Source organism: Osmerus eperlanus, chromosome 12 (assembly GCF_963692335.1).
Source record: "Osmerus eperlanus chromosome 12, fOsmEpe2.1, whole genome shotgun sequence".
Taxonomy (NCBI): Eukaryota; Metazoa; Chordata; class Actinopteri; order Osmeriformes; family Osmeridae; genus Osmerus; species Osmerus eperlanus.
Window position 1 is genome coordinate 8367853 of NC_085029.1, and position 27498 is coordinate 8395350.

At 51.1% G+C, this 27498-nt stretch overlaps 1 protein-coding gene across 5 annotated transcripts in view; it reads right to left on the reverse strand.

The window, feature by feature from the left end:
- Positions 1-9613: 9613 nt before the first annotated feature.
- The window catches only part of llgl2 (LLGL scribble cell polarity complex component 2), a 26820-nt gene continuing 8935 nt past the window's right edge, over positions 9614-27498 (reverse strand). Inside the window, exons 3-27 of one of the 5 annotated variants that reach the window (XM_062474397.1) lie at positions 27262-27359; positions 24260-24341; positions 23831-23946; positions 23386-23544; positions 23015-23177; positions 20447-20579; positions 20292-20346; positions 19824-19978; positions 19461-19672; positions 19204-19271; positions 18914-19067; positions 18547-18651; positions 17373-17468; positions 16077-16273; positions 15418-15565; positions 14589-14736; positions 14193-14309; positions 13884-14050; positions 13382-13646; positions 13101-13260; positions 12971-12999; positions 12441-12488; positions 11106-11148; positions 10933-10994; positions 9614-10841 (exon numbers count right to left, since the gene is read on the reverse strand). In XM_062474397.1, the coding sequence (XP_062330381.1) occupies positions 10837-10841; positions 10933-10994; positions 11106-11148; positions 12441-12488; positions 12971-12999; positions 13101-13260; positions 13382-13646; positions 13884-14050; positions 14193-14309; positions 14589-14736; positions 15418-15565; positions 16077-16273; positions 17373-17468; positions 18547-18651; positions 18914-19067; positions 19204-19271; positions 19461-19672; positions 19824-19978; positions 20292-20346; positions 20447-20579; positions 23015-23177; positions 23386-23544; positions 23831-23946; positions 24260-24341; positions 27262-27359 (2985 nt within the window). In that variant the 3' untranslated portion in view covers positions 9614-10836. The other 4 variants (XM_062474399.1, XM_062474396.1, XM_062474398.1 and 1 more) reach the window with 4 other exon arrangements.

The window sequence follows — 27498 nt, forward strand, 5'->3', positions numbered from 1 at the left end:
CAAACTTAAAGAAAAACTATATTCATCCAGAGGAATGCCCTGGCAACACATTTCTATGCAGAGGTAGGCAGGTAGCTAACAATTTCAAACCTCCAGTAATTGCAAGGCTTGACTTTTCTTGATGTTTACTGAACAATTCTTGTTGTGAAATGGAAAATACAATTATTGGAAGTATACATAAGTACACAAACACATTACTGATATGTATACATACAATGTATGACCAAGCCAGTTACATAATTAGTGTGTGAAGCTACTGATAAATTAAATAATCCAAACTAAATACAATTTGGCATATTATCAAAGGCACATGAAAACACAGCTTAATGCATGTTTAACAAGAAAACAACTACAACACCATGAGTTCAACTTGGCTTGATGTTAACTGGGTCAATTACCCAATGTTATGTACATGTTAAGTACCAAAAGAATCCACTAGGTAGCAGTGTACATAATACAACAAAATGTAAATAACCTAAAGAAAGTCACGGTTTCAACTCGAAAACAAATATGAAACTAGGAAAAGGGAAGGAACACAAACTAACTAAAACAATACGCCATCAAACTAAAACAATATTCTAAGACATTGAAACAAGCAACAATGCAGCCTCACCTGGAAAACAACTCTGGACTTTTCTAGAAGGTACTGGGACAAGGACGTTCCCACGACAACCCCACTGTGGACCAGTCAGAGACAGAAACAGGGAAGACTGAGTGCTGGACTCCAACCATCCTCAGCTCCACACAGGGAAGGAGGGAGAGGAGGAGAGGTGAACAACAGAGGAGAGAGGGGGAGCAGGGCTGAGGAAGGAGAGAGAGAGGAGGAGAGGTGAAGAGAAAAAGAACAGAGGAGAGAGGGAGAGCAGGGCTGAGGAAGGAGAGAGAGAGGAAGAGAGGTGAAGAGGAGAAGAACAGGGGAGAGAGAGAGAGAGAGAGAGAGAGAGAGAGAGAGAGAGAGAGAGAGAGAGAGAGAGAGAGAGAGAGAGAGAGAGAGAGAGAGAGAGAGAGAGAGAGAGAGAGAGAGAGAGAGAATGGGAAGAAGCAGAAGGATGTGGACTCACTGGAGGATGTGGATGTGGAGGTACTTGCCGAAGCGGCTGGAGTTGTTGTTGAGGATGGTCTTGGCGTTCCCAAAGCTGTCCAGGATGGGCAGAACGTCCATGGGCTGCCGGAGGGAGGCGGAGGGAGAGATGGAGGAGTGGGGAAGGGAGATAGAGAACAAGAGAGGAGTTCATATCATTGAATGCCACTTTGAACATCGAATCAGATGTAATAATTGATGTCATAATACTATAATGTGACTCTAGCTGTGTCAGGTCATGTGACTCGAGCTGTCTCAGGTCATGTGACTCTAGCTGTCTCAGGTGTGACTCTGTCTGTGCTGTGACTCTACCTGTCTCAGGTTGTCGTTCCTGCCCTCGTACATGGAGCTCAGGTAGTGCACCATCAGCTTGGTGGCCTCCGTCTTCCCTGAACCACTCTGCCCACTGCACACACACACACACACACACACACACACACACACGCACACGCACACACGTGACGTTTTACATACATAGAACATAGTTATTAACCAGACTCTTAGACCCTCAGACCCTTAAACCTACAGCCGGGCACCAGACCCGTGGGCCCGGGGCTACCAGCCTACCTGATGACAATGCATTGCTCCTGGGTGGAGGTCTGGGAGGAGCTGAAGGCTGCATCCACAATTGCATAAACGTGTCTGTAAGATGAACACACACCACACTGTCAATATGTTTGCAACTGTGTAGTACTGTGTAGTACTGTGTAGTACTGTGGGGTACTATGTAGTACTGTGTAGTACTGTCTAGTACTGTGTAGTACTGTGTAGTACTGTGTAGTACTGTGTAGTACTGTGGGGTACTATGTTGTACTGTGTAGTACTGTGTAGTACTGTGTAGTACTGTGTAGTACTGTGTAGTACTGTGGGGTACTATGTAGTACTGTGTAGTACTGTGTAGTACTGTGTAGTACTGTGTAGTACTGTGTGGTACTGTGGGGTACTATGTTGTACTGTGTAGTACTGTGTAGTACTGTGTAGTACTGTGTAGTACTGTGGGGTACTGTGGGGTACTATGTAGTACTGTGTAGTACTGTGTAGTACTGTGTAGTACTGTGTAGTATTGTGTAGTACTGTGGGGTACTATGTTGTACTCACGGAGGGTTGCGCTGCTGCCCCTTGGCCTGGTACTGCTGTCTCAGCTCCTCAGTGTAGATGCTCAGAGGCTTGAAGGGGTTCACAGAGAGCAGCATGTTCCCTATGTACGTCTGGGAGGAAGAGGAGGAGGAGGAGGGGGAGGAGGAGGAGGAGGAGGAGGAGGAGGAGGAGGAGGAGGAGGAGGAGGAGGAGGAGGAGGAGGAGGAGGAGGAGGAGGAGGAGGAAGGAGCTATTCAACACAGCAAGACTCTGAGGTTATATTAGTTTATGTTGACAACAGACTCAGTTGTGTTCAGGGGTGTGTGTGTGTGTGTGGTGTGCGTGTGTCTTACGTATATACAGTCTCGGTGAAATCTCTTCTTCAAGTTCAGTAGCACAGCACTCTCACACACTTCCCTGCAAACAAAGATGGGTGTCAGATATTGTGTGTGTGTGTGTGTGTGAATGTGTGTGTGTGTGTGTGTGTGTGTGTCGTACTCACGCCAGCTGGGACAGATCCTCCACCTCATCCACCTCCACAGCCTGATCACTACCGGGCATTACCACCTGAGAAAAGACACACACACATACACACATACAGGACACACACATGCAGGGCACAAACAGGACACACACACATACACACAGGACTCATGCACACACGCATGCACACACACAAACAAGACACACACATACACACAGGACACACACATACAGTACACAGACAGACATATGCACACACACACACAAATACACACACCTTAGCCTGGTCACATCCACAACCAGCAACAGCAGCCTCCAATCCCAGCCAACACCAGAACCTTCCCTACCTTTCCTCTCCCAGAATCCTGTCGACCATCTTACAACATAGTCTCAGTGGGACTAGTTAGAGTGCTGCTACACAACTACCCCTGTCCCACAGCCAAACTCGTGCTCATAACACCAGACTTCCTGATGCAGGTAACCAATACAGCTGTAAGCGTCTCTGTGTCAGCTGATACACCGGACTGCCGGCCTGCTCTATTGTACCACTCGTACACACACTGCAGATGAATAAACCATCAACGGTGTCTTTGTTGTTGGTTTTACTCAATAAACAGGACGTAGCGTCTCAGAGCTGGGTTGAATGTGAGTCGATCTGCTGAACCACACTCAATGTCCAGGTACTGATGGGCGACCTGTGTGCTACAGTATCCATACTGAGGAGGCCTGATTGGCTAACGCTCTGCTACAGTATCTATACTGAGGAGGCCTGATTGGCTAACACTCTGCTACAGTATCTATACTGAGGAGGCCTAATTGGCTAACGCTCTGCTACAGTATCTATACTGAGGAGGCCTGATTGGCTAATGCTCTGCTACAGTATCTATACTGAGGAGGCCTGATTGGCTAACGCTCTGCTACAGTATCTATACTGAGGAGGCCTGATTGGCTAACGCTCTGCTACAGTATCTATACTGAGGAGGCCTGATTGGCTAACGCTCTGCTACAGTATCTATACTGAGGAGGCCTGATTGGCTAATGCTCTGCTACAGTATCTATACTGAGGAGGCCTGATTGGCTAACGCTCTGCTACAGTATCTATACTGAGGAGGCCTGATTGGCTAACGCTCTGCTACAGTATCTACACTGAGGAGGGCTACCCGAATGCCAGAGCATCGACTGTATACTGAGGTGAGGATAAACTATCACTGAAGGAGGGAGGGTCATAGTCAACCAAGCAAAGTTAAGCACTGCAACCCAGATGTCATATAAAACATAACAATTCTAGGCTGAATATTAAGTTTTTTTTTATACCACAGTGTCCTTGGTTAGATATAAACAGAGCATTTTGAAATAAATTGAAAACATAAGGTAGGAATAGAAAGTAGTAGAAACAAACAGAAAAAGGAGGATCTGACTACAAAACCGTCATTGTGAAAACAAAATGGCCGCCATTACCTGGGTGTGGCAGAGCCGGCTCTCCAGCATGTTCTGTGCGGGGTCCTCGGACTCCCAGGGCCCCCGGCCGTTGTGTGCCGGTACCGTGTGGGCCTGGCCCCCATCCTCATACACCGTCCACTTGGTCAACTTCTCCACTGTCTGGTGGGGCAGCAGGTTCTCTGCCCGCAGCCAGTCCTGCAGGAACACAGTCAAAATGTGTTGATGTGGCCGTTAGAGCTGTGTGAGTTCGTTTAGAAGTAACTGTTAGAGCTGGATAGATTAGTTTAACAATAAATGTTATAGCTGGGTGAGATCGTTTAGTAGTAACTGAGCAGCAACACCTCTCAAGCAAATGTGAAGTCTAATAGCAGTTGCATTTGTTTTAAAACATGTATCATGTTATATAAAAATATGGGACTTGAATAGTATGCATATATATATATATATAAATATATATATATATACTGTCTCAAATAAATAACATAGTTCATTGTACCACTAAACACACATGCCACCCATAAGGTACAGTGATATCAAATCATTGTGCAATACGAGATATAATATCATAGTATCCTCCATACCTGGGGGTCTCCGCTCATGCGTGTAGTCCCAGCCCAGTGCACCTCTGGTGGGCCAACAGTGTGCAAGCCCCCCTCCCCCATCAGATGGGCCACCTCCCGGTCCACCTCCTCCTCATAAAACGACCCCACCCCCAACACCCCCCTGGCAGGCTCCACTGGGGCAGGGGGAGTTCCCTCCCTGGGGGGCCTGGAGCCCCCGGCCTCCCTCTCTGGGGCTGGCGCGGGCCCTCCCCCAGAGAGGGGCCTGGAGGCGGACAGCTTGGCGAGGTTGATCTGGGAGGAGCCCAGCTTGGCCCTGGCTGCCTGGAGGACACTGACGCCATCTTGGCCAGCCAGCGCTGCCTTCCTCTTCTTCTCCTCCGCCGACTCCCCGGCTCCTGGTCCTCCTGACGGGCTGGCATTGGACCCCCCGGATCGCTCCGCTTCTCCCCCTCCTCCTCCTCCCCCTCCCCCTCCTCCTCCTCCTCCCTCCTTCTTGATGGACTTGAGGAGGGTGAGGTCCGGTTTGACGGGAAGCACCAGCCGGGCTCCAGGCCTGGGAGGTTTGGGTTCAGAGGTCACGGTGCTCGCCGTGCCATGGCTGGGTCCGGACGGGCCGGAGGAGGAGGAGGGGCCGGCCGGGGGCCCAGCGAGGCTAGGCAGGCCTGCTTTGGCCTTTCCCAGCTTGTTCATCCTGGGAAGCACGATGGCATACTTGGCCCTGTCCTCCACCTCGCTCTCCCCAGCCGGAGGAGGCTCGTTCTCGGCCTCCCCCTGCCTCCCCTGGGCCTGGGCGCCCTCCCTCTCCTGGGCTCTCTTCTCCCCAGAGGAGCTGGTCCTCGCCCGGGCTAGGCTGGTCCGGCTCCCTGGCCTTGGAGCCGTGCGGGGCCGGAGCAGGCTGCGCTTGGACCCTGAGGTGTCGTCCTCCTGCTTCAGAACTCGGAGCGACAGCCAATGGGTGAGGCCGATGGCCCTGGTGATGGCGGACATCTTGGTCCTCAGGGTGATGCCTCCTCCGGGCACCTTCTTGCGGATCCACCCAGACACCCTCCGCAGTGTCGTCGCACTCTTCCTCCTGGCCGCCAGGCGCTCCTTTGCCTTTGAGGTCACGGCAGGGTCGACCGGTTCAGGGTCGGCCCTCGCTGGGTCTTCGTCCGACCTGGACAGCATCTTACTGGTCCGATACCTCACGGACGCCATCTTGACCCTCCCTAGAACAAGCCCGATGTTCTGTGTGCGCTTGGCTCCCTCTTCCTTCATGCCCTCCCCCTCTCCTCCTCCACCTCCTCCATTCTTTTGCTCTTCTTTCACAACTTCCTGTTCCTCCGTGACCTGATTGGTCTTCAGGTTTTTTCCTTTTGCCTTGAGTAGCATCATGCGCGATGGCCCTTTCAGGGTTTTGGTCGAGGTCGAGGCGGCTGCTTCCTTCTCCTCTTCCTCCTCCTCTTCTTCCTCCTTTGGTGGCGTAGCATTCTTTCCTTTCAGAGTTTTGTTGGGAAGCTTGAGGATGGACTTCCTATCCTTCATCGTGCCTTTCTTGCTGAGGGACGGCTCTTTCGGAGGCTCGGCCTCGGCCTCAGCCTCCGCCCCGTCTCCAGCCTCGCACTTGGCCTCAGCGGGACCGGATTTCTTGTCATCTTTTTTTTTCGCCTTCTTGTCCGCCTTCTTGTTCGCCTTCTCGTCCGCCTTCTTGTCCGCCTTCTTCTTGGCCTTCTCCTCTTTCGTCGGCTTCTGTTTCTCCTCCTTGGTGGCCGCCTGTTTTTTCTTGAACATCTTGGATTTCAGCCCCCCCCCCGAGGGACTGGAGCCTCTGGGAGTCTGTGAGAGCGCTCGGTCGGCTCTGCCTCTGGACCTCCTCCCTCTCGTTATCTCCTCTTCTACACTTCCATCGCTAGAGATACCCTCGGGCTCCTTTGCTTCCTTATCGCCCTTTTTCTCTTGCTCCTTTTCTTTCTCCTTTCCTTTCTCTTCCTCCCTCTCTTTCTCCTTCCCCTTTTCTTTGTCCCTCTCCCTCTCCTCCTTTTCCTCCGGCTCCGCGTTCGCGTCCTCTTCCTCCTCCTCTTCTTCTTCGCTGGTGGTGACAGGCTGCTCCTGGGGTTCTCCTCTGGTCTTCACCTCCTCCGAGAGCCCTCCCTCCAGCTCATCCTGTGTGTCCTGTCCCTCTGAGTCTCTCTCCGAGTCTGACACCTCACCCTCCTCCTCCTCACCCTCCTTCTCGCCCTCCTCCTCTTCGCTGCCTCTCCCGCTCCCCTCTGTCTTCACCGGCGCCTGGTTACACACAGGCTCCTCCTCCTTCTCATCTTCACTCTCCTCCTCATCGCTCTCCTCCACTGAGCTCTCTCCCTCGCTCTCCTCCTCCTCCTCCTCCTCTGTCACCCCACCCTCTGTGCTGTTGCCAGGTTCGGCAGCCGGTGTGGCGACCTTCCTTGGCTGTGCCGCGGCTTCCCTCGATCCGAGTTTGCTTGCCGTTGACGTTCTGCCGTCACGTACGCCCCCCTTTGCTGTCACGCCATCGCCAGTGGTCTCTCTCTGAGGCGACGGCCGTCGGCCATTTTGAACGTTGCCGTTCGCAGGTCTCTTCCCCGTCTCCTCCTGCGGCTCCTTCCCCTTCTTCTCTTTAACTTCCTCTTGTTTCCCCTTCCCCTTGCCATTGACCTCTTCCTTCCTCTTCTTTTCTCCAGGCGGCGGGTCCCCCTTCCCCCCGTTGGTGACGGCAGGAGGGGGTGATATGGGGGGTGGGGGTGATCTAGGGGGCGATTTGGGGGCCTTCTTTCCTCCTCTCCTCTGTTGAGGGCTCTCCTCTTTCTGTTTCTTCACCGGCTCAGGCTTCGGTTTTCTGCCTCGGGCTTGGGACTTGACAGGAGACATGACGCCGGTGCCGTCTGCCTGTGTCGGGTCATGAGAACCCCAAAGTGAGCTGAAACGTGTGACAAAAGCACAAAGGATTTCGACGCTTCATTTCATAACAGGTTCACCATGGGTTTTTGTTTGTTTTGTTTGTAATGTGTGTGGAGGTCCATGTCAGTGCGAAAGAAAACAGGGAACACCCTTACATTTATCTTTTCAATACAGCGGTGAATCGAACATGACTTGGCAACCACTTACTACTTAAGGGGATGAGGGTAGATGTGATGGCGACGTGTCTGTCAAGCCCAGCTAGACCAGGTCCAGGTGTCAGTCATCACCAGGACAGGGTTACACACCTGTCAACACACACCCCTGACCTCCATGTCGCCGCCGCACGCCACACACCACACACCACACAAACACAAAACACTACATCTGAAAAACGTTGGATGTTTGATTTCATCAACCGATGTTCTGAATCGATCTGCGTTGGCTCAAACTCCAACTGAAACAATCCCACAAACCGCGACAGCGAGGGCTCTAACTGTTCCGTTCATCACAACCACACGATGTAAACACATGCAGGATGGTTCAGCCCCCCTCCCCCCCCCCTCCTGTGAGTGCTCATTCAAGCCAGCCGCCTACACAGCACAACTATCTCTAGCTATCTCTTTATCATCTAAATGTTGTCACGCTGCTATAGTGTGTGTGTGTGTGTGCTCTCTGCAGGGGTTCAGCAGGGTGATATAGCTTACCTGGCCTCTCAGGTGTGGCCCCGGCATGCTGGGGGTCTGGAAAGTGTCCGTGCTTGTCCTGCAGACCCGGTGTCATTGACCCACACACACATGCTTAGAGAGATTTGGGGTAGACCCCCCCTCCCCACACACACCCACTCACAAATAATACAAAGGCCTCCCCACACACACACGCACAGAACACCAACCCACAAATATGACAAAGGCCTAAACAGAGACACACACACAACCACACACACACACAGACATGCATGATGCATTTGAATAATTGAACCTACTTTGGCAGGCCAAAGAGTTATACAGCTATTCATATGGCCAGCTGGTGAATGCTGGAGAGGAAATGAGATAGGCAGTGGGGAGTGACTGACAATAGATGTTGATAGATGAGAGAAAGAGGGAGGGAGTGGAAGAGAGTTAGATAACTCCAGGTCTGCGAGATTCCATCAGTGTTCTGGAATGCTGGTAACAGGTTCTCAATTTTCCACTAAAAAACAAAGCACTATTTTTCGCCAACTTCTTCTGTGCATCAACGTGTCGCAGTACGATGTAGTGACACTTTCTTCAGTCCAAGGGGATTTGAACCTGTGACCTTCAGTCAAATGCCCGAACCACCAAAACACACCCACCCCAGATAGTAACAGAGATGCTAAAACTGATCATTTTCCTTCTCTCTATATTCTACTACTATACTCTATATATCTGCTTTCCTAGGTATGAGGGAGGCGTATGCTAGCTAGTGCAACCCCAGCCCCATGTGTCCAGGTAGGTCAGGTTGCAGCTAAGCGATTGTGCCCAGGGTGATTAACAGACAAAGCTTCTCTCCATAATACATGAGTATAACCGTTGGCTGTGCTTGTATGACAGCTGATACCTACTTTACCCACTTCAGCATAACAGCACCTCTTTCGCCCCCCTTCTTCCCAGACACTCATGAATACATACATTATTCTCGGGAATGTATAGACTGAACATCTACTTTATGAATAACTACTTTATGAATATTCGAATAATGTACAGAAGAAAATCAATGATCAGTGGTGCATAGGTCTAACAGTATTTCACTGGAGTCAAGGAATGGTCTGTATTTAAAAACCTACTCTCTAAATACATACAATTTTCTCTGGTGTACATATGGTCTGAATATCGCAAGATATCTCCATAAATACATTCTCTACTCGTGTACCAATTTTTTAAATTTGTAGTTAGTAGTATATATACATATATCTAGTAAATACTATATTCTTGGTACTTTTTAGTATGAATTTCTGAATAGTTCTATAGCTAAATATTTAATACCTGGATATGTACCATGCGAAGAAAAGGAAACATAAGTAAACGAGCATGAATGAAATAAAACACTGACACAGATACTCGTGAAAAAACATTGTAATTTTCCAGCAGGACACAGTGTAGTGTGAAGTTACAAATCAAAAATTAGGGTTCTCATACTTGACATTCACTACAAAAATATATTCTAGGCCAAAGATGCTACAAAATACCCAGCATTTTTGGAAAAATGTACCAAAATATTTCCTTATAAGATCAGACTGTTGCAGCCAACCCGGTTAAAATAGACCCACTGTCAGCACAGATTCATATACATATATATTAAACATTTGACTACAATATCTTAAAATTACATTCCTAAATTACAATATTCATAGCTGGCATAAAAAAAGGCTTAGATACAAACTTTTTTTTTCAAAAAACTTGAGGCCCACAGGAAGTTGTTGCCCTAGAAAGTACAGCATTGTGAACTTCATAACAGGGGAGAAGTACCTACAGCGGGTTATAACAGGTTATACCAGTTCAATGCATGGACGGTAGAGGCGGGGTCTGTTGTGACGTGGCGTTCTTGGTGACTACACACATCATCGGTTCTCTACAGAGGACTTAGCGGTTAGCTGGAGGACTCTGGGTGTGGATATGTCTGCTCCTGCATCCGTGTGGAAACAGCCGGAAGGCTTCGTAGTCATTCGCAGGGCTTTTGCTCTTTCGCCCCAAACAAAGTCTTGTCAGCATTAATAAACAGCTACTTGGGATAAACCCTGCTGAATGTTTTCAAGGTTTCTGAGGTTTTAGCAAGTCAAATTAAACATAGCAGGTGCTAATCGCAGGTAGAAATTAAATTACAAAAATTATAAAAACAAATAAAATCATGATAGTGATACAGGAGGATACACGCTGTGGAATGTGCGTGTCATTTAATGGCTTCCGATAAAAAAACAAAATAAAAACAACACCCTCTCTCCTTCTGGTGTTTTGTGGGGTTTGGAGGCAGCTTCCGCTGGTTGCCAGGTGACAGCAGCTGACTTAGGCACAGGTGGTGGTAGTTCCCTCCATAGGCACACCGAGGGACCTCAAACAGCTTCCCCTCACACAGGTCCCACCCACGGCTGGGCACTCCCAGCCAGCAGGCCTCAGGGCCGGGGGAGTGGCTTTGTGTGAGCAGGAAGTGGGTCTGCAGGGTCAGGGGTCAGTAGTGGTAGTAGTAGCAGTAGTGTGGGCGTGGTGAGGGGGGAGGGGGGGGGGGGGCAGGGCTGGCAGACTCCAGCACGCCTCAGGCACAGGGGGTGGGGGGGGGGGGACTGCGTTAGTCTGGGAGAGGAGACACATCAGGTTAGTGTTGAGTTACACAGCATTATGTCGTCATCATCGTCATCATCTACAGATCAGCTCCCAGTCTCACCTCCGTTGCTCAGCAACTTGTCTCCAGACAGAGAGCTCTTCACATTGTTCTCCAGAAACGTCCTGTGGGACACACACACACACACACGGACAGACACAAACACGCATTAACATCACCATGGCGCCCGTCTTCAGTGACAAGGCGAGGGTGAGGTCAGGTGACGGTCTACTCACGTGTGGTCTCCTTCTAGAGACTTCTGGATCTCCTGGAGCACACCTGCCCAGGAAAACACACACCGTCAACATTGAGACACAACAACACTACACAACAAAAAAACACAATCCAGGCTCTCCAGAAACACTACACAACACAGACTGAATACACTACACACAAAACTGAAATTATTCTGCATAATACAAACAGTCCCCTTCAGGAATCTATCAACCAGGAGTGTGATGTTATCGGATCAATCAAACAAATACAAAATAAAAAACACTAATCACAGCACACTGCCATGTCAGGGTTAAGATGGGAAGTGGTGACATGTGCGATGACATCATGGGGGATGTAGAGACCTCGGCTGATGTGACTCCGCCCATGCCGGGTGCGACTCCGCCCCTCCTGGACCCGTCTGTTTGACCAGGTCAGGAGCCGTGGCAACAGACGAAGCCAGCGAACTTACAGAGCTTTGCAGCGGCCGTGAGTGTTGGTAGTCAGGGGTTGAGTGGTGAAGACAGTTCATACGAGTCAGCACATTTCACACAATCTAAATGTTACCGTCTCTTATCAGTGGTTAAGGCTAGGACTACAGGGTTAGGTCTAAAAAGGTGAAGATTAGGTCTTTAAGTGAATATGGGTCTGTTAGGGTAGATCTACAGATGCAGGTTAGGTCTACAGATGCAGGTTAGGTCTACAGATGCAGGTTAGGTCTACAGATGCAGGTTAGGTCTACAGATGCAGGTTAGGTCTACAGATGCAGGTTAGGTCTACAGATGCAGGTTAGGTCTACAGATGCAGGTTAGGTCTACAGATGCAGGTTAGGTCTACAGATGCAGGTTAGGTCTACAGATGCAGGTTAGGTCTACAGATGCAGGTTAGGTCTACAGATGCAGGTTAGGTCTACAGATGCAGGTTAGGTCTACAGATGCAGGTTAGGTCTACAGATGCAGGTTAGGTCTACAGATGCAGGTTAGGTCTACAGATGCAGGTTAGGTCTACAGGTTAGGGTTAGGTCTACAGATGCAGGTTAGGTCTACAGGTTAGGGTTAGGTCTACAGGTTAGATCTCCAGGTTAGGGTTAGGTCTACAGGTTAGGGTTAGGTCTACAGGTTAGGGTTAGGTCTACAGGTTAGATCTCCAGGTTAGGGTTAGGTCTACAGGTTAGGGTTAGGTCTACAGGTTAGGGTTAGGTCTACAGGTTAGATCTCCAGGTTAGGGTTAGGTCTACAGGTTAGGGTTAGGTCTACAGGTTAGGGTTAGGTCTACAGGTTAGGGTTAGGTCTACAGGTTAGATCTCCAGGTTAGGGTTAGGTCTACAGGTTAGGGTTGGTTCTATATGGAGTACTCACTCTCGTCATTCAGCAAAGCATGCTCCATAATACGCCTAGCAGCACTCTCTGGAAGACACGGGGCAGCAAGCAGTCAGCTTGACAACACTCCTCACACACACACACGCACCGCCCGCAAACACTGTGCCTGCGTGTGTGTGTGTGCGTGGAGACAGGCAGGTTGGCAGTACATTGGCACAAGCAGACCGTTATAACACCTAACAGAGTGCTTCATGAGTGTGTGTAGACCTTGTGTGTGTGTGTGTGTGTCTGTGCGTTTGAGATCTGAGTGAGCGATGCTTCCGTGAACACCTTTTACATTAGTTCGTATGCTCAGTTAGGCAATGACACATGCACGTGTGTTAAGGCACTGTACGTTGGGTTTGGGGTTTTGTATTTAACCAGGTAAGACTGTTGAGGTGAAAACGGGAGACTTGGCAGGAAGCCAAACAGGAAGACAGCAGCACACACGTGTGAACGTTCTCATTTGAAGCAGTGCACACAAGCACAGGCAAAACACACACACACAACACACACAACACACTCTTTACCTGGATCAACACTGTTCCTCCTGGAGTTTCTGTAATGACATGAAGTCGAACAAAGAACCAGTGTTTAAACACACACGTAAGTTTGCATGTTTGCGTGTGTGTGTGTGGCGGGGTGGGTGTGTATGCGTACCTGTGCTCGGCGGACGCCCCGTCGGGCTGAACGCGGGGCTGGGGCGGTGAGGAGGACGAGGAGGAGGAGGAAGGCAGCTCCACCAGAGAGCGAGGCTCCACCACGCAGCGGGCCGACAGGGAGAAGCGCTCAAACTCGGACGGAGAGATGAGATAGAAACCTGGAGGAGAGACGAGTTGGAGAGGAGAGGAAGGGAGGAGGAGGAGGGGAGGGTTGGAGTGAGTGAGTGTCAGTGTGTGTGTGAATGGGAATGAGGGTGTGTGTGTGTGTGTGTGTCTCACCCTGGCCGTGCTTGGTGAACACACAGGAGGCGATTCCGCTGACGTCTTCTCGGCGGACGCAGGGGTAGCGCACCTGCACCTTCAGCCCCGGCAGCGACACCACCTGCAGGTCCCCCTGATTGGTCAGGACCACCAGGCCGCTCTCGCCGTAGTCCTCCGATTGGCTGCTGACGAACCAGGCCACGCCCACTCGCCGCACGCGAGAGCCGTCGGTGGCGGTGAGTTTCAGCTTCATCTTGGCGCTCACCTTTGGCAGGCTGAAAACCTACACACACACACACACAGTCACCTACATGTAAATAACCTCTTCATTGAAATGTGCAGTGTGGCAGGTGTTAGTTTGTGTATATACAGTATTTGTGTGTGTTTCTGTGTGCAGTATATGTGTGTAAGTGTGTGTGTGTGTGTGCATGCATGCGTGCACATTTTAGATGTGTGTATGCATAGATCTGTTTGTGTGTGCGCGTATAAAGTGTTTGTGTGTGTGCGCACGTGTATCCACCTTGAACTGCTCCTCAGACACGACCAGCAGGTGGTGTGTGCCCTGCATGTCAGGCGAGCGGGCCAGATCGTGGGCCACCTCCAGGGGCTCGGGCAGGGGGCTGCCACGGCCGTCCAGCACGGCCAGACCCACCACCGGGGCCCTGTGCATCAGCTGGATCTCCTTAGCTAGAGGAGGGGGGGGGGGGGGTGGAGAGGTGAGGGAGAGAAAGAGCGTGTGAGAGTGAACGTGTGTGAGAGTGAGAGAGAATGCGTGTGTGTGTGCGTGAGAGAGAATGTGTGTGTGTGTGACAATGCGTGTGTGTCTCACCAGGATGTGCCGTGACGGGGTCCTCTGTTCTGCGCTCCGTAGGCGGGAGACGGAGCATGTAGGCAAATACAGAGCCGCCATTGGTCCCTGCCCACAGAGAGGGCGTGCTGTGAGAGCCTGGGTGGACGAGGAGTCAACACCCCTGGATCAGCTAACCAATCGAACGCGAGATCGATGACGCATGCAACATGCATGCATATATTCATGTATCCCAAAAAAGGGTTTCAATCCACAAGACAAATATTTCTAACAGAGATGAGTCGCAGCCGTGCGGCTTGTTCGCCGAGCAGGAAACGGTTGGATGAGGCAGCCGGGCCACTGTCCCTGGTGCTGGGGGAGCTCTGACCCTCTGGGGCTGTGTGTGTGTGTGTGTGTGAGAGAGAGAGAGAGACTCACTGTCGGAGAGGAAGGTGTCGGCAAAGTAGAGCGTGCGGACGAGCCCGGTGAAGGAGTCGTCGGAGGAGCGAGCTTCGATCTTCCTCTGGACCGGAGCCAGCTCCATCTCAGCCAGCTCCGCCTCCAGGCGAGCATTAGCCTCCTGCAGCTGGGGGGGGAGAAGAAGAGGAGTCAACATCGCAAAGGTTTTATTTGCTTTCTCAACGGTATGTGCGTGTGTGCGTGTGTGTGTGTGTGCGTGTGAGAGAGAGACCTTGGAGGCGTGTGTGTGTGCGTGTGAGAGAGAGACCTTGGAGGCGTGGTTGTGTGCGTGTGAGAGAGAGACCTTGGAGGCGTGGTTGTGTGCGTGTGAGAGAGAGACCTTGGAGGCGTGGTTGTGTGCGTGTGAGAGAGAGACCTTGGAGGCGTGGTTGTGTGCGTGTGAGAGAGAGACCTTGGAGGCGTGGTTGTGTGCGTGTGAGAGAGAGACCTTGGAGGCGTGGTTGTGTGCGTGTGAGAGAGAGACCTTGGAGGCGTGGTTGTGTGCGTGTGAGAGAGAGACCTTGGAGGCGTGGTTGTGTGCGTGTGAGAGAGAGACCTTGGAGGCGTGGTTGTGTGCGTGTGAGAGAGAGACCTTGGAGGCGTGGTTGTGTGCGTGTGAGAGAGAGACCTTGGAGGCGTGGTTGTGTGCGTGTGAGAGAGAGACCTTGGAGGCGTGGTTGTGTGCGTGTGAGAGAGAGACCTTGGAGGCGTGGTTGTGTGCGTGTGAGAGAGAGACCTTGGAGGCGTGGTTGTGTGCGTGTGAGAGAGAGACCTTGGAGGCGTGGTTGTGTGCGTGTGAGAGAGAGACCTTGGAGGCGTGGTTGACGTGGTGCTTGCGCAGGGACACCCTGCTCCTCCTGATCCTCCTGAAGGACTGACGCAGGGACTTCTTGATGCTCTTCACCCGGGACAGAGGGCCCTCCATGGCCAGCTGGTCACTGGGGTTCAGGGTGCACCTGCAGGACCACAAGCACGCTTAGACACACACGCACGCTTAGACACACACACACGCTTAGACACACACACACGCTTAGACACACACGCACGCTTAGACACACACGCACGCTTAGACACACACACACGCTTAGACACACACACACGCTTAGACACACACGCACGCTTAGACACACACACACGCTTAGACACACACACACGCTTAGACACACACGCACGCTTAGACACACACGCACGCTTAGACACACACGCACGCTTAGACACACACACACGCTTAGACACACACACACGCTTAGACACACACACACGCTTAGACACACACACACGCTTAGACACACGCACACGCTTAGACACACGCGCTTAGACACACACACACACACGCTTAGACACACACGCACACGCTTAGACACACACACGCACACGCTTAGACACACGCGCTTAGACACACACACAAATGTTTAGACACACACGTTCACACAGCAGGGAGCAGGACACACACACACACACCCCTACCTGACCAGGACGTTGTTCCTCTGCTGGTAGTCGTGGAGGCCGAAGCCGTGGCTGGTGCCGAAGGCCAGCAGCCTCCAGTCAGAGTGCAGGGTGAGGGCCGTGACCACGGCCGGGGGCTGGCACTGCACCAGGCAGCAGGGCTGGAACCCTGCCGGGAAAAGGACAGGCTCCTCTTTCACGTCCAGACGGGTGTGGCCCTGGGGGGGGGGGGACAGAGGGAGACATTTCCTTTGAAAGGATCCATGATCTCTTCATGTAATTATGATCTGAATCATTAGTGATCAGACTACAGCACAGTAAAGTACAGTATATATAGTCCAGTACAGTATATACAGTCCAGTACAGTATATACAGTGCAATACAGTACAGTATATACAGTCCAGTACAGTATATATAGTGCAGTACAGTATATACAGTGCAATACAGTATATACAGTGCAGTACAGTATATATAGTGCAGTACAGTATATACAGTCTAGTACAGTATATACAGTGCAGTACAGTATATACAGTGCAGTACAGTATATACAGTGCAGTACAGTATATACAGTCTAGTACAGTATATACAGTGCAGTACAGTATATACAGTGCAGTACAGTATATACAGTCCAGTGCAGTACAGTATATACAGTGCAGTACAGTATATATAGTCCAGTACAGTATATATAGTCCAGTACAGTATATACAGTCCAGTACAGTATATACAGTCCAGTATATATAGTGCAGTACAGTATATATAGTCCAGTGCAGTCCAGTATATATAGTCCAGTACAGTATATATAGTCCAGTGCAGTACAGTATATACAGTGCAGTACAGTATATATAGTCCAGTACAGTATATATAGTGCAGTACAGTATATACAGTCCAGTACAGTATATAGTGCAGTACAGTATATACAGTCCAGTATATACAGTGCAGTACAGTATATACAGTCCAGTGCAGTACAGTATATACAGTCCAGTGCAGTACAGTATATACAGTGCAGTACAGTATATACAGTCCAGTACAGTATATACAGTCCAGTACAGTATATACAGTCCAGTACAGTATATTTAGTGCAGTACAGTATATATAGTCCAGTGCAGTACAGTATATACAGTCCAGTATATACAGTGCAGTCCAGTATATATAGTGCAGTCCAGTATATATAGTCCAGTGCAGTACAGTATATACAGTGCAGTACAGTATATATAGTCCAGTACAGTATATATAGTCCAGTACAGTATATATAGTCAGTATATACAGTGCAGTACAGTATATATAGTCCAGTACAGTAGGGTACAGTAGAGGGCGTACCTTCCAGCGGAATCCTTCCTGCCCCTGCAGCAAGTCAGCTACCTTTGCTTCAACAGTCTGTTCTGCTTCCTCATCGTTCAGCTCCAACACCAGGATCTGGAAGGGGGGAGGAAGAGGGTGGGGGGGGAGAAATACGAGTGGGGGGGGGGGGTGGAGAGAGAGATGGCGGGGAGATAGAGGAGGGCAGAGAAGAGGGTAGGAGAGAAGGCAAGTGGAGGTAGCGATGACATTAGACACTTTAGATTAATACAAAATCCTACAATAACAGAATACTGCTATTGCAGTACTACTTTGAGTGGATGTTTGGGGGGAGGGGACTGTCATTGTACGGCAGTACAGTTCACTAGCCACCAGGGGGAGCAGTGCCATCTGGTCTCTCCCGAGAGACAGGTGTCTGGTCTCTCGTGTAACAGGTGGGGTGTGTTGGTCTCTCGTACTACAGGACAGGCGTCTGGTCTCTCCTATGTAACCGGTGAATGGCGTACATCTCTCCTACAGGGCAGGTGAGGTGTGCACGTCTCTCCTACAGGGCAGGTGAGGTGTGTACGTCTCTCCTACAGGGCAGGTGAGGTGTGCACGTCTCTCCTACAGGGCAGGTGAGGTGTGCACGTCTCTCCTACAGGGCAGGTGATGTGTGTACGTCTCTCCTACGGGGCAGGTGATGTGTGTACGTCTCTCCTACAGGGCAGGTGAGGTGTGCACGTCTCTCCTACAGGGCAGGTGAGGTGTGCACGTCTCTCCTACAGGGCAGGTGATGTGTGCACGTCTCTCCTACAGGGCAGGTGAGGTGTGCACGTCTCTCCTACAGGGCAGGTGATGTGTGTATGTCTCTCCTACAGGGCAGGTGATGTGTGCACGTCTCTCCTACAGGGCAGGTGAGGTGTGCACGTCTCTCCTACAGGGCAGGTGATGTGTGTATGTCTCTCCTACAGGGCAGGTGATGTGTGTATGTCTCTCCTACAGGGCAGGTGATGTGTGCACGTCTCTCCTACAGGGCAGGTGAGGTGTGCACGTCTCTCCTACAGGGCAGGTGAGGTGTGCACGTCTCTCCTACAGGGCAGGTGATGTGTGTATGTCTCTCCTACAGGGCAGGTGATGTGTGTATGTCTCTCCTACAGGGCAGGTGATGTGTGTATGTCTCTCCTACAGGGCAGGTGAGGTGTGCATGTCTCACCTGTCCGGCGGTGCCGGCGACGGCCAGGTATCCACTGTACTTGCAGAGGTGGATCTTCTGGATGCCCAGGCGGGGGTCGTCGCTGTAGGGGTCAAAACAGCCAACCTGCAGAGAGACAGCAGCAGGTCAGAGGTCGTGACCCTCACCCCCCACTGGTCTAGGAAAGGAGGAAGGAAGGAGAGAGGGACGAAAGGGAGGGAGGAGACATGGAGGGAGGGCGGGAGAGAGAGAGGGTGTGTGTGTGTGTGTAGACGATGTGGTGTATGTGTGGGCCCCCGTTGAAACACAGAAACACACACACACTGTCCTCACACACACACACACACCCCACACTGTCCTCACACACACACACTGTCCTCACACACACCTTCCTGAAGGGGGGCCACTCTCCCTCGGAGCCTTGGTTCATGTTGTCGTTGGGGTCGGCGTCGGTGTGGAACACCCCTGCTGTGCTCAGCTTGTACATGGGGTACAGACACACCCCCGATGCGTCCCAGAAACGAACCGTCCCGTCCTCGTGTCTGCACGCACACACACGTAGAGACTATTATAGATAGTGCTTGTGTGGTGTTTTTGAGGTGTGTGTATAGTGTATGTATGAGGATGGTGTGGTGTGTGTGTGGTGTGGTGTGTGTGTGGTGCGGTGAGTGTACTGACCCAGTGAGCAGCAGGTCTCTCTGGGGAGAGTCTGGAGCCAGGTTCTGCCCTCCCGTGATCGGCCACGGCTGGAAGGAGAGAGAGAGAGAGAGAAGGGACAATTATTTTGAAGAATCATCCGTTCTCTCTGGTCGCTCTCTGCAGTGCGAGGGCCCCTGCATGATCCGCGGCGGCACTTACTGGGCGTGGCGTCTGTGCGCACACCCAAGTTTTGAACTTGGGTGCATGTGTGTGTGCGCGCGCGTGTGGAGACCCACCTTCTGGGAGTAGTGAGTGTTCTGCAGCTCCCCAGCAGCCTGCAGCCTCTCCCAGAGCTTGAGGGGGATGGCGGAGGCGTGGTGGGAGCAGGTGATGGCCGAGCAGTGCAGGGGCACCAGGTAGGGGGTCTGGATGACCGGCCAGCCCTCCGTCTGGAGGTCCACCACCACCAGCTCCTCCTCCACCAGCACCACCAGCGCACTGGGGTCACCTGGGGGGAGGGGAGGGAGGGGGGAGAGACCGACGTGCGAAGGGTGGAGAAGGACAAAGAGAGGAAGGAGAAGAGAAAATAAATAGGGGAACGGGAAGTGTGTGTGTGTGCGCGCGTGTCCCTGTGTGTATGTGTGTGTGCTCCTGCTAACCGGCGTGCTGGGGCCCGTCTCTGATGACGAAGTAGTCGATGATCCTGGAGGTGAAGTCCAGCGCCACGTGGGTCTTGTTGTGGATCACACTGATACAGTGTCTGTCCCCGTAGCTGGCCCGGGGCATGCCGCCGCTGAACAGCAGGAACGGAGGCCTGCGCGCGCACACACACACACACAAAGCAAACAGGACATGCACACAGAGACCCTGGTAAACACACTGTAACAAACGGTATTTGCTGAGTGATTCATGTATACTGGAATGGGGAATGTTGGTTAAACATTACAGCAGTGGGGCAGAGAGACAAAGCTGTACGAGACCGGAGACTATACAAGATGGAGAAGGATGAAAGACAGAGATTCAGAGTGCGATAACGTGAAAGAGAGATGCAAAGAGACAAAACCAGCGCGAGGTAGAGAGAGAGATAGAGAGAGAGAGATAGAGAGAGATAGAGAGAGAGAGCTTACCCTTGTTCTGTGGCTAGCTGGATGATCTTAGAGATAGCCTTACAGGGGAAGTGACCTGAAGAGGAACCGAGCAAAGATTCAGTTACTCACTGAGATCACTCTCTCACACGCGCACACACACACACATATATACAGTCACACACTCTCTCTCTCACCGTAGGGAGTGTCAGACTTGTCCTGCTCCTCCTCGGTGTCCTCCCCACCCACCGTCCACCGGCAGTAGCTGCCGTCGCTATGGGAACTCAGGACATGGCCGCCGTCCTCGGTCCACCACACGCTCTCCAGTTGCTGTGGGAAAAAAAAACGAACAGTCGCTCCCCTCAGTCTAAATCCTGACCTGTCCAGACCAGACCCTAACCTGTCCAGACCAGACCCTAACCTGTCCAGACCAGACCCTAACCTGTCCAGACCAGACCCTAACCTGTCCAGACCAGACCCCAACCTGTCCAGACCAGACCCCAACCTGTCCAGACCAGACCCTAACCTGTCCAGACCAGACCCTAACCTGTCCAGACCAGACCCTAACCTGTCCAGACCAGACCCTAACCTGTCCAGACCAGACCCTAACCTGTCCAGACCAGACCCTAACCTGTCCAGACCCTAACCTGTCCAGACCCTAACCTGTCCAGACCCTAACCTGTCCAGACCAGACCCTAACCTGTCCAGACCAGACCCTAACCTGTCCAGACCAGACCCTAACCTGTCCAGACCAGACCCTAACCTGTCCAGACCAGACCCTAACCTGTCCAGACCCTAACCTGACCAGACCCTAACCTGTCCAGACCCTAACCTGTCCAGACCCTAACCTGTCCAGACCAGACCCTAACCTGTCCAGACCAGACCCTAACCTGTCCAGACCAGACCCTAACCTGTCCAGACCAGACCCTAACCTGTCCAGACACTAACCTGTCCAGACACTAACCTGTCCAGACCCTAACCTGTCCAGACCCTAACCTGTCCAGACCCTAACCTGTCCAGACCCTAACCTGTCCAGACCCTAACCTGTCCAGACCAGACCCTAACCTGTCCAGACCAGACCCTAACCTGTCCAGACCCTAACCTGTCCAGACCAGACCCTAACCTGTCCAGACCAGACCCTAACCTGTCCAGACCAGACCCTAACCTGTCCAGACCAGACCCTAACCTGTCCAGACCAGACCCTAACCTGTCCAGACCAGACCCTAACCTGTCCAGACCAGACCCTAACCTGTCCAGACCAGACCCTAACCTGTCCAGACCAGACCCTAACCTGTCCAGACCAGACCCTAACCTGTCCAGACCAGACCCTAACCTGTCCAGACCAGACCCTAACCTGTCCAGACCAGACCCTAACCTGTCCAGACCAGACCCTAACCTGTCCAGACCAGACCCTAACCTGTCCAGACCAGACCCTAACCTGTCCAGACCAGACCCTAACCTGTCCAGACCAGACCCTAACCTGTCCAGACCAGACCCTAACCTGTCCAGACCAGACCCTAACCTGTCCAGACCAGACCCTAACCTGTCCAGACCAGACCCTAACCTGTCCAGACCAGACCCTAACCTGTCCAGACCAGACCCTAACCTGTCCAGACCAGACCCTAACCTGTCCAGACCAGACCCTAACCTGTCCAGACCAGACCCTAACCTGTCCAGACCAGACCCTAACCTGTCCAGACCAGACCCTAACCTGTCCAGACCAGACCCTAACCTGTCCAGACCAGACCCTAACCTGTCCAGACCAGACCCTAACCTGTCCAGACCAGACCCTAACCTGTCCAGTCCAGACCCTAACCTGTCCAGACCAGACCCTAACCTGTCCAGACCAGACCCTAACCTGTCCAGACCCTAACCTGTCCAGACCCTAACCTGTCCAGACCCTAACCTGTCCAGACCAGACCCTAACCTGTCCAGACCAGACCCTAACCTGTCCAGACCAGACCCTAACCTGTCCAGACCAGACCCTAACCTGTCCAGACCAGACCCTAACCTGTCCAGACCAGACCCTAACCTGTCCAGACCAGACCCTAACCTGTCCAGACCAGACCCTAACCTGTCCAGACCCTAACCTGTCCAGACCCTAACCTGTCCAGACCAGACCCTAACCTGTCCAGACCAGACCCTAACCTGTCCAGACCAGACCCTAACCTGTCCAGACCAGACCCTAACCTGTCCAGACCCTAACCTGTCCAGACCAGACCCTAACCTGTCCAGACCAGACCCTAACCTGTCCAGACCAGACCCTAACCTGTCCAGACCAGACCCTAACCTGTCCAGACCAGACCCTAACCTGTCCAGACCCTAACCTGTCCAGACCCTAACCTGTCCAGACCAGACCCTAACCTGTCCAGACCAGACCCTAACCTGTCCAGACCAGACCCTAACCTGTCCAGACCAGACCCTAACCTGTCCAGACCCTAACCTGTCCAGACCAGACCCTAACCTGTCCAGACCAGACCCTAACCTGTCCAGACCAGACCCTAACCTGTCCAGACCCTAACCTGTCCAGACCAGACCCTAACCTGTCCAGACCAGACCCTAACCTGTCCAGACCAGACCCTAACCTGTCCAGACCCTAACCTGTCCAGACCCTAACCTGTCCAGACCAGACCCTAACCTGTCCAGACCAGACCCTAACCTGTCCAGACCAGACCCTAACCTGTCCAGACCAGACCCTAACCTGTCCAGACCCTAACCTGTCCAGACCAGACCTGCCTCTGTAGGTTCCCCCTCCAGGTCCTCACCTGCGTGGCGGGGATGTGCTGCACGGCACACTGCCTCTCCAGGTCCCAGACCACCATGAGGCCTCGCCCGTAGCCCAGCAGCACCTGCTGGGGGTTGAGGGGGTTCTCCTGCAGAGCCTCCACGTGCTCCAGGCTCTTGCGGCCCAGGTAGTCTTCTGGTACACTGGTGATGATTTTTTTGTGTTCAGCTTTATTAGTGACTTTGTGCATGTGTGTGACCGTGCCAGTAGATGTGCGCGCGCGTGTGTAAGTGTTTGCCGCTGTGTCTGAGTGTGCGCAGGTGTTTGTGTAGGTGTTCACCACTGTGGGTGTATGAGTTTGTACCTGCGCGTGAGGGAGTGAGTGTGTGCGTGCGTGTGTGAGAGTCCTACCTGGAGGTGACGTTCTCCAGGCTGATGTTCCTCTCCTCCAGCTCCCTGAAGCCAGGCACCTCCACCACGAACACGTGGCCCCCCTCCGTCCCCAGCAGCAGCAGCTCCCCAGAGGAGTGGGCCAGCACCGCCGTCACCCTCGTCACACTGGGGGGGGCTCTGGAGAGAGAGAGAGAGAGAGAGAGAGAGAGAGAGAGAGAGAGAGAGAGAGAGAGAGAGAGAGAGAGAGAGAGAGAGAGAGAGAGAGAGAGAGAGAGAGAGAGAGAGAGAGAGAGAGAGAGAGAGAGAGAGAGAGAGACACAGAGACAGAGAGAGAGAGACAGTCATGGAAAGAAAATACGAAGAGACCAAAAAAAGACTTGCTTACAAGTTGTTTTGGTGTAAGGTCCAGTATGTGTCTGTGTCATGTCTGTGTGTGTGTGTCAAGTGTGAGTCAGTGTCTGACCCCGGTGGTCCTGTGAGTGTGAAGCGTCCTATCTCCAGCAGCTCAGACACGCCATGATGAGCTCTCAGCGTCCACATGTGGAGACTGTTGTCATCCAGCAGAGTCACCAGCTCCACCTGCACGCGTAGCACAGTAGAAGCATAACAAAAAAACACATAGGAATTTGACTATATGACATCAAATCTGAGGTTTGTGGGTGCATGTGTCTCTAATGTGTGTGTGTCTATGTAGTGTCTGTGTGTGTCTATGTAGTGTGTGTGTGTGTGTGTCTATGTAGGGTGTGTGTGTTTATGTAGTGTGTGTGTCTATGTAGTTTGTGTGTGTGTCTATGTAGTTCGTGTGTGTCTATGTAGTTTGTGTGTGTGTCTATGTAGTGTGTGTGTGTGTATGTCTATGTAGTATATGGTGTGCGCATGCGTGTCCACTCACCTGGTGTGGCAGGAAGTGCACCTGTGTTACCGTGGCGTTCTCATCATGCAGACCCATGAACTCTACACCTGGAGCCCCATACCTGGACACTGGTCAAGGAATACTCCTACACTACATAGATATACACCACATAGATACACCTACATACCTGGACACTGGTCAAAGAATAATGATACACACACCACATACAGTTAGGTCCATAAATATTTGGACATTGACACAATTTTCATCATTTTGGCTCTGTATACCACCACAATGGATTTGAAATGAAACAATCAAGATGTGCTTTAAGTGCAGACTTTCAGCTTTAATTTCAGGGTATTTACATCCAAATCAGGTGAATGGTGTAGGAATTACAACACATTTTATATGTGGCCCCCCCCTTTTTAAGGGACCAAAAATAATTGGACAAACTAACATAATCATAAATCTAATTGTCACTTTTAATACTTGGTTGCAAATCCTTGTCAGTCAATGAAAGCCTGAAGTCTGGAACCCATAGACATCACCAGACGCTGGGTTTCGTCCCTGGTGATGCTCTGCCAGGCCTCTACTGCAACTGTCTTCAGTTCCTGCTTGTTCTTGGGGCATTTTCCCTTCAGTTTTGTCTTTAGCAAGTGAAATGCATGCTCAATTGGATTTAGGTCAGGTGATTGACTTGGCCATTGCAGAAAATTCCACTTCTTTGCCTTAACCCTTGTGTTATCTTCGGGTCATTCTGACCCATCAGTCATTGTGACCCACCGTCGTATTGCGACAAATTTACCTCCTACAAAAACAAAGTGAAGCATTTTCTTTTAACTGTCGGGCTGTCTCAGACCCCCCACATTGCAATGGTTAAAAGAAAATAATTGTTATTTGTTTTTGTATTGGGTAAAATTGGGTAAACACAACGGTGGTTCGTTATGAACCTTTGGGTCATGTGACCCGAAGGCAGCACAAGGGTTAAAAAACTCTTTGGTTGCTTTCGCAGTATGCTTCGGGTCATTGTCCATCTGCACTGTGAAGCGCCGTCCTATGAGTTCTGAAGCATTTGGCTGAATCTGAGCAGATAATATTGCCAGAAACACTTCAGAATTCATCCTACTGCTTTTGTCAGCAGTCACATCATCGATAAATACAAGGGAACCAGTTCCATTGGCAGCCATACATGCCCACGCCATAACACTACCTCCACCATGCTTCACTGATGAGGTGGTATGCTTTGGATCATGAGCAGTTCCTTCCCTTCTCCATACTCTTCTCTTCCCATCATTCTGGTACAAGTTGATCTTGGTCTCATCTGTCCATAGGATGTTGTTCCAGAACTGTACAGGGTCTTTTAGATGTTTTTTGGCAAACTCTAATCTGGTCTTCCTGTTTTTGAGACTCACCAATGGTTTACATCTTGTGGTGAACCCTCTGTATTTACTCTGGTGAAGTCTTAATTTTTGACTTTGACACAGATACGCCTACCTCCTGGAGAGTGTTCTTGATCTGGCCAACTGTTGTGAAGGGGTTTTTCTTCACCAGGGAAAGAATTCTTCTGTCATCCACCACAGTTGTTTTCCGTGGTCTTTCGGGTCTTTTGGTGTTGCTGAGCTCACCAGTGCGTTCTTTCTTTTTAAGAATGGTACAGTTGATTTGGCCACACCTAATGTTTTTGCTATCTCTCTGATAGGTTTGTTTTGATTTTTCAGCCTAACGATGGCTTGCTTCACTGATGGTGACAGCTCTTTGGACTTCATATTGAGAGTTGACAGCAACAGATTCCAAACACAAATACCATACTTGAAATGAACTCTAGACCTTTTATCTGCTCCTTGTCAATGAAATAACGAACTCCCATGAGGGAATAACATACACCTGGCCATGGAACAGCTGAGCAGCCAATTGTCCAATTACTTTTGGTCCCTTAAAAAGGGGGGGGCCACATATAAAATGTATTGTAATTCCTACACCGTTCACCTGATTTGGATGTAAATACCCTGAAATTAAAGCTGAAAGTCTGCACTTAAAGCACATCTTGATTGTTTCATTTCAAATCCATTGTGGTGGTATACAGAGCCAAAATGATGAAAATTGTGTCAATGTCCAAATATTTATGGACCTAACTGTAGACACACACACACACACACACGCACACGCCATACCTGACCATGGGTGAAAGACTACTACTGGTACTACTACTACAACAACACAACACACACAAACACAAAAACAATCCTTTTCATGGCTTTACAAACAACTCTGCAGTCTGACAAGAGACAGATCCTGACAAGAATGAGGCAGTGTGCTGTAGCTGTGGTGTGTGTCAGTCCGGGGATGAGCCCTCACTCTTAACCCTTGTGTTATCTTCGGGACATTCTGACCCATCAGTCATTGTGACCGACCGTCGTATTGCGACAACTTTACCGCATACACAAACAAAGTGAAGCATTTTCTTTTAACCGTTGGGCTGTCTCAGACCCCCCACATTGCGAAGGTTAAAAGAAAATTATTTTTATTTGTTTTTGTATTGGGTAAAATTGGGTAAACACAACAATGGTTCGTTATGAACCTTTGGGTCATGTGACCCGAAGGCAGCACGAGGGTTAAACTGCCTTGATGTGTGTTATTACAGCTGGGACAAGCCCACGCATTGTATGAATGAGAGACAACATTATCACTGTGCATGTGTGTGTGAGACAATGGGAGGAGTGTACTGACTGGCTCCAGAACACAGTCAATGAGCTGGATTGTGTTTCAAACCGATGCAGAGATCTCCCTCTCTCTCTCCTCACACACAGTCTCCAGGTAAGCGTGGGTTTAGTAACAGTTCGTTCTCCTTGAGCCACACACACACACACACACACACACAACCTCCCTCTCTCTCACACACCCTCACACACCCTCCACTCTCTCTCACACACACTCCCTCGCACACCCTCCACTCTCTCTCTCACACACACCCTCCACACGCTCTCTCTCTCTCTCTCTCTCTGTCTCTCTCTAACACACACACACACACAGGAGGAGGATACAGCTTGATGGCTCCAGAGCGTGTTCCTATGGCCAGCAGCTGCAGGGAGGGGCTGAAGCCCAGAGCGCTAGGCTGGTGAGGGAAGCCATGCTCCACCGTCTGGGGGAGAGAGGTGGGGGAGAGACGGAACAAGAATGAGAGAGAGTAGCTACCTTGTTGAAGTGATAGAGAGAGAGAGAGAGCAGCTACCTTGTTGAAGTGATAGAGAGAGAGAGAGCAGCTACCTTGTTGAAGTGAT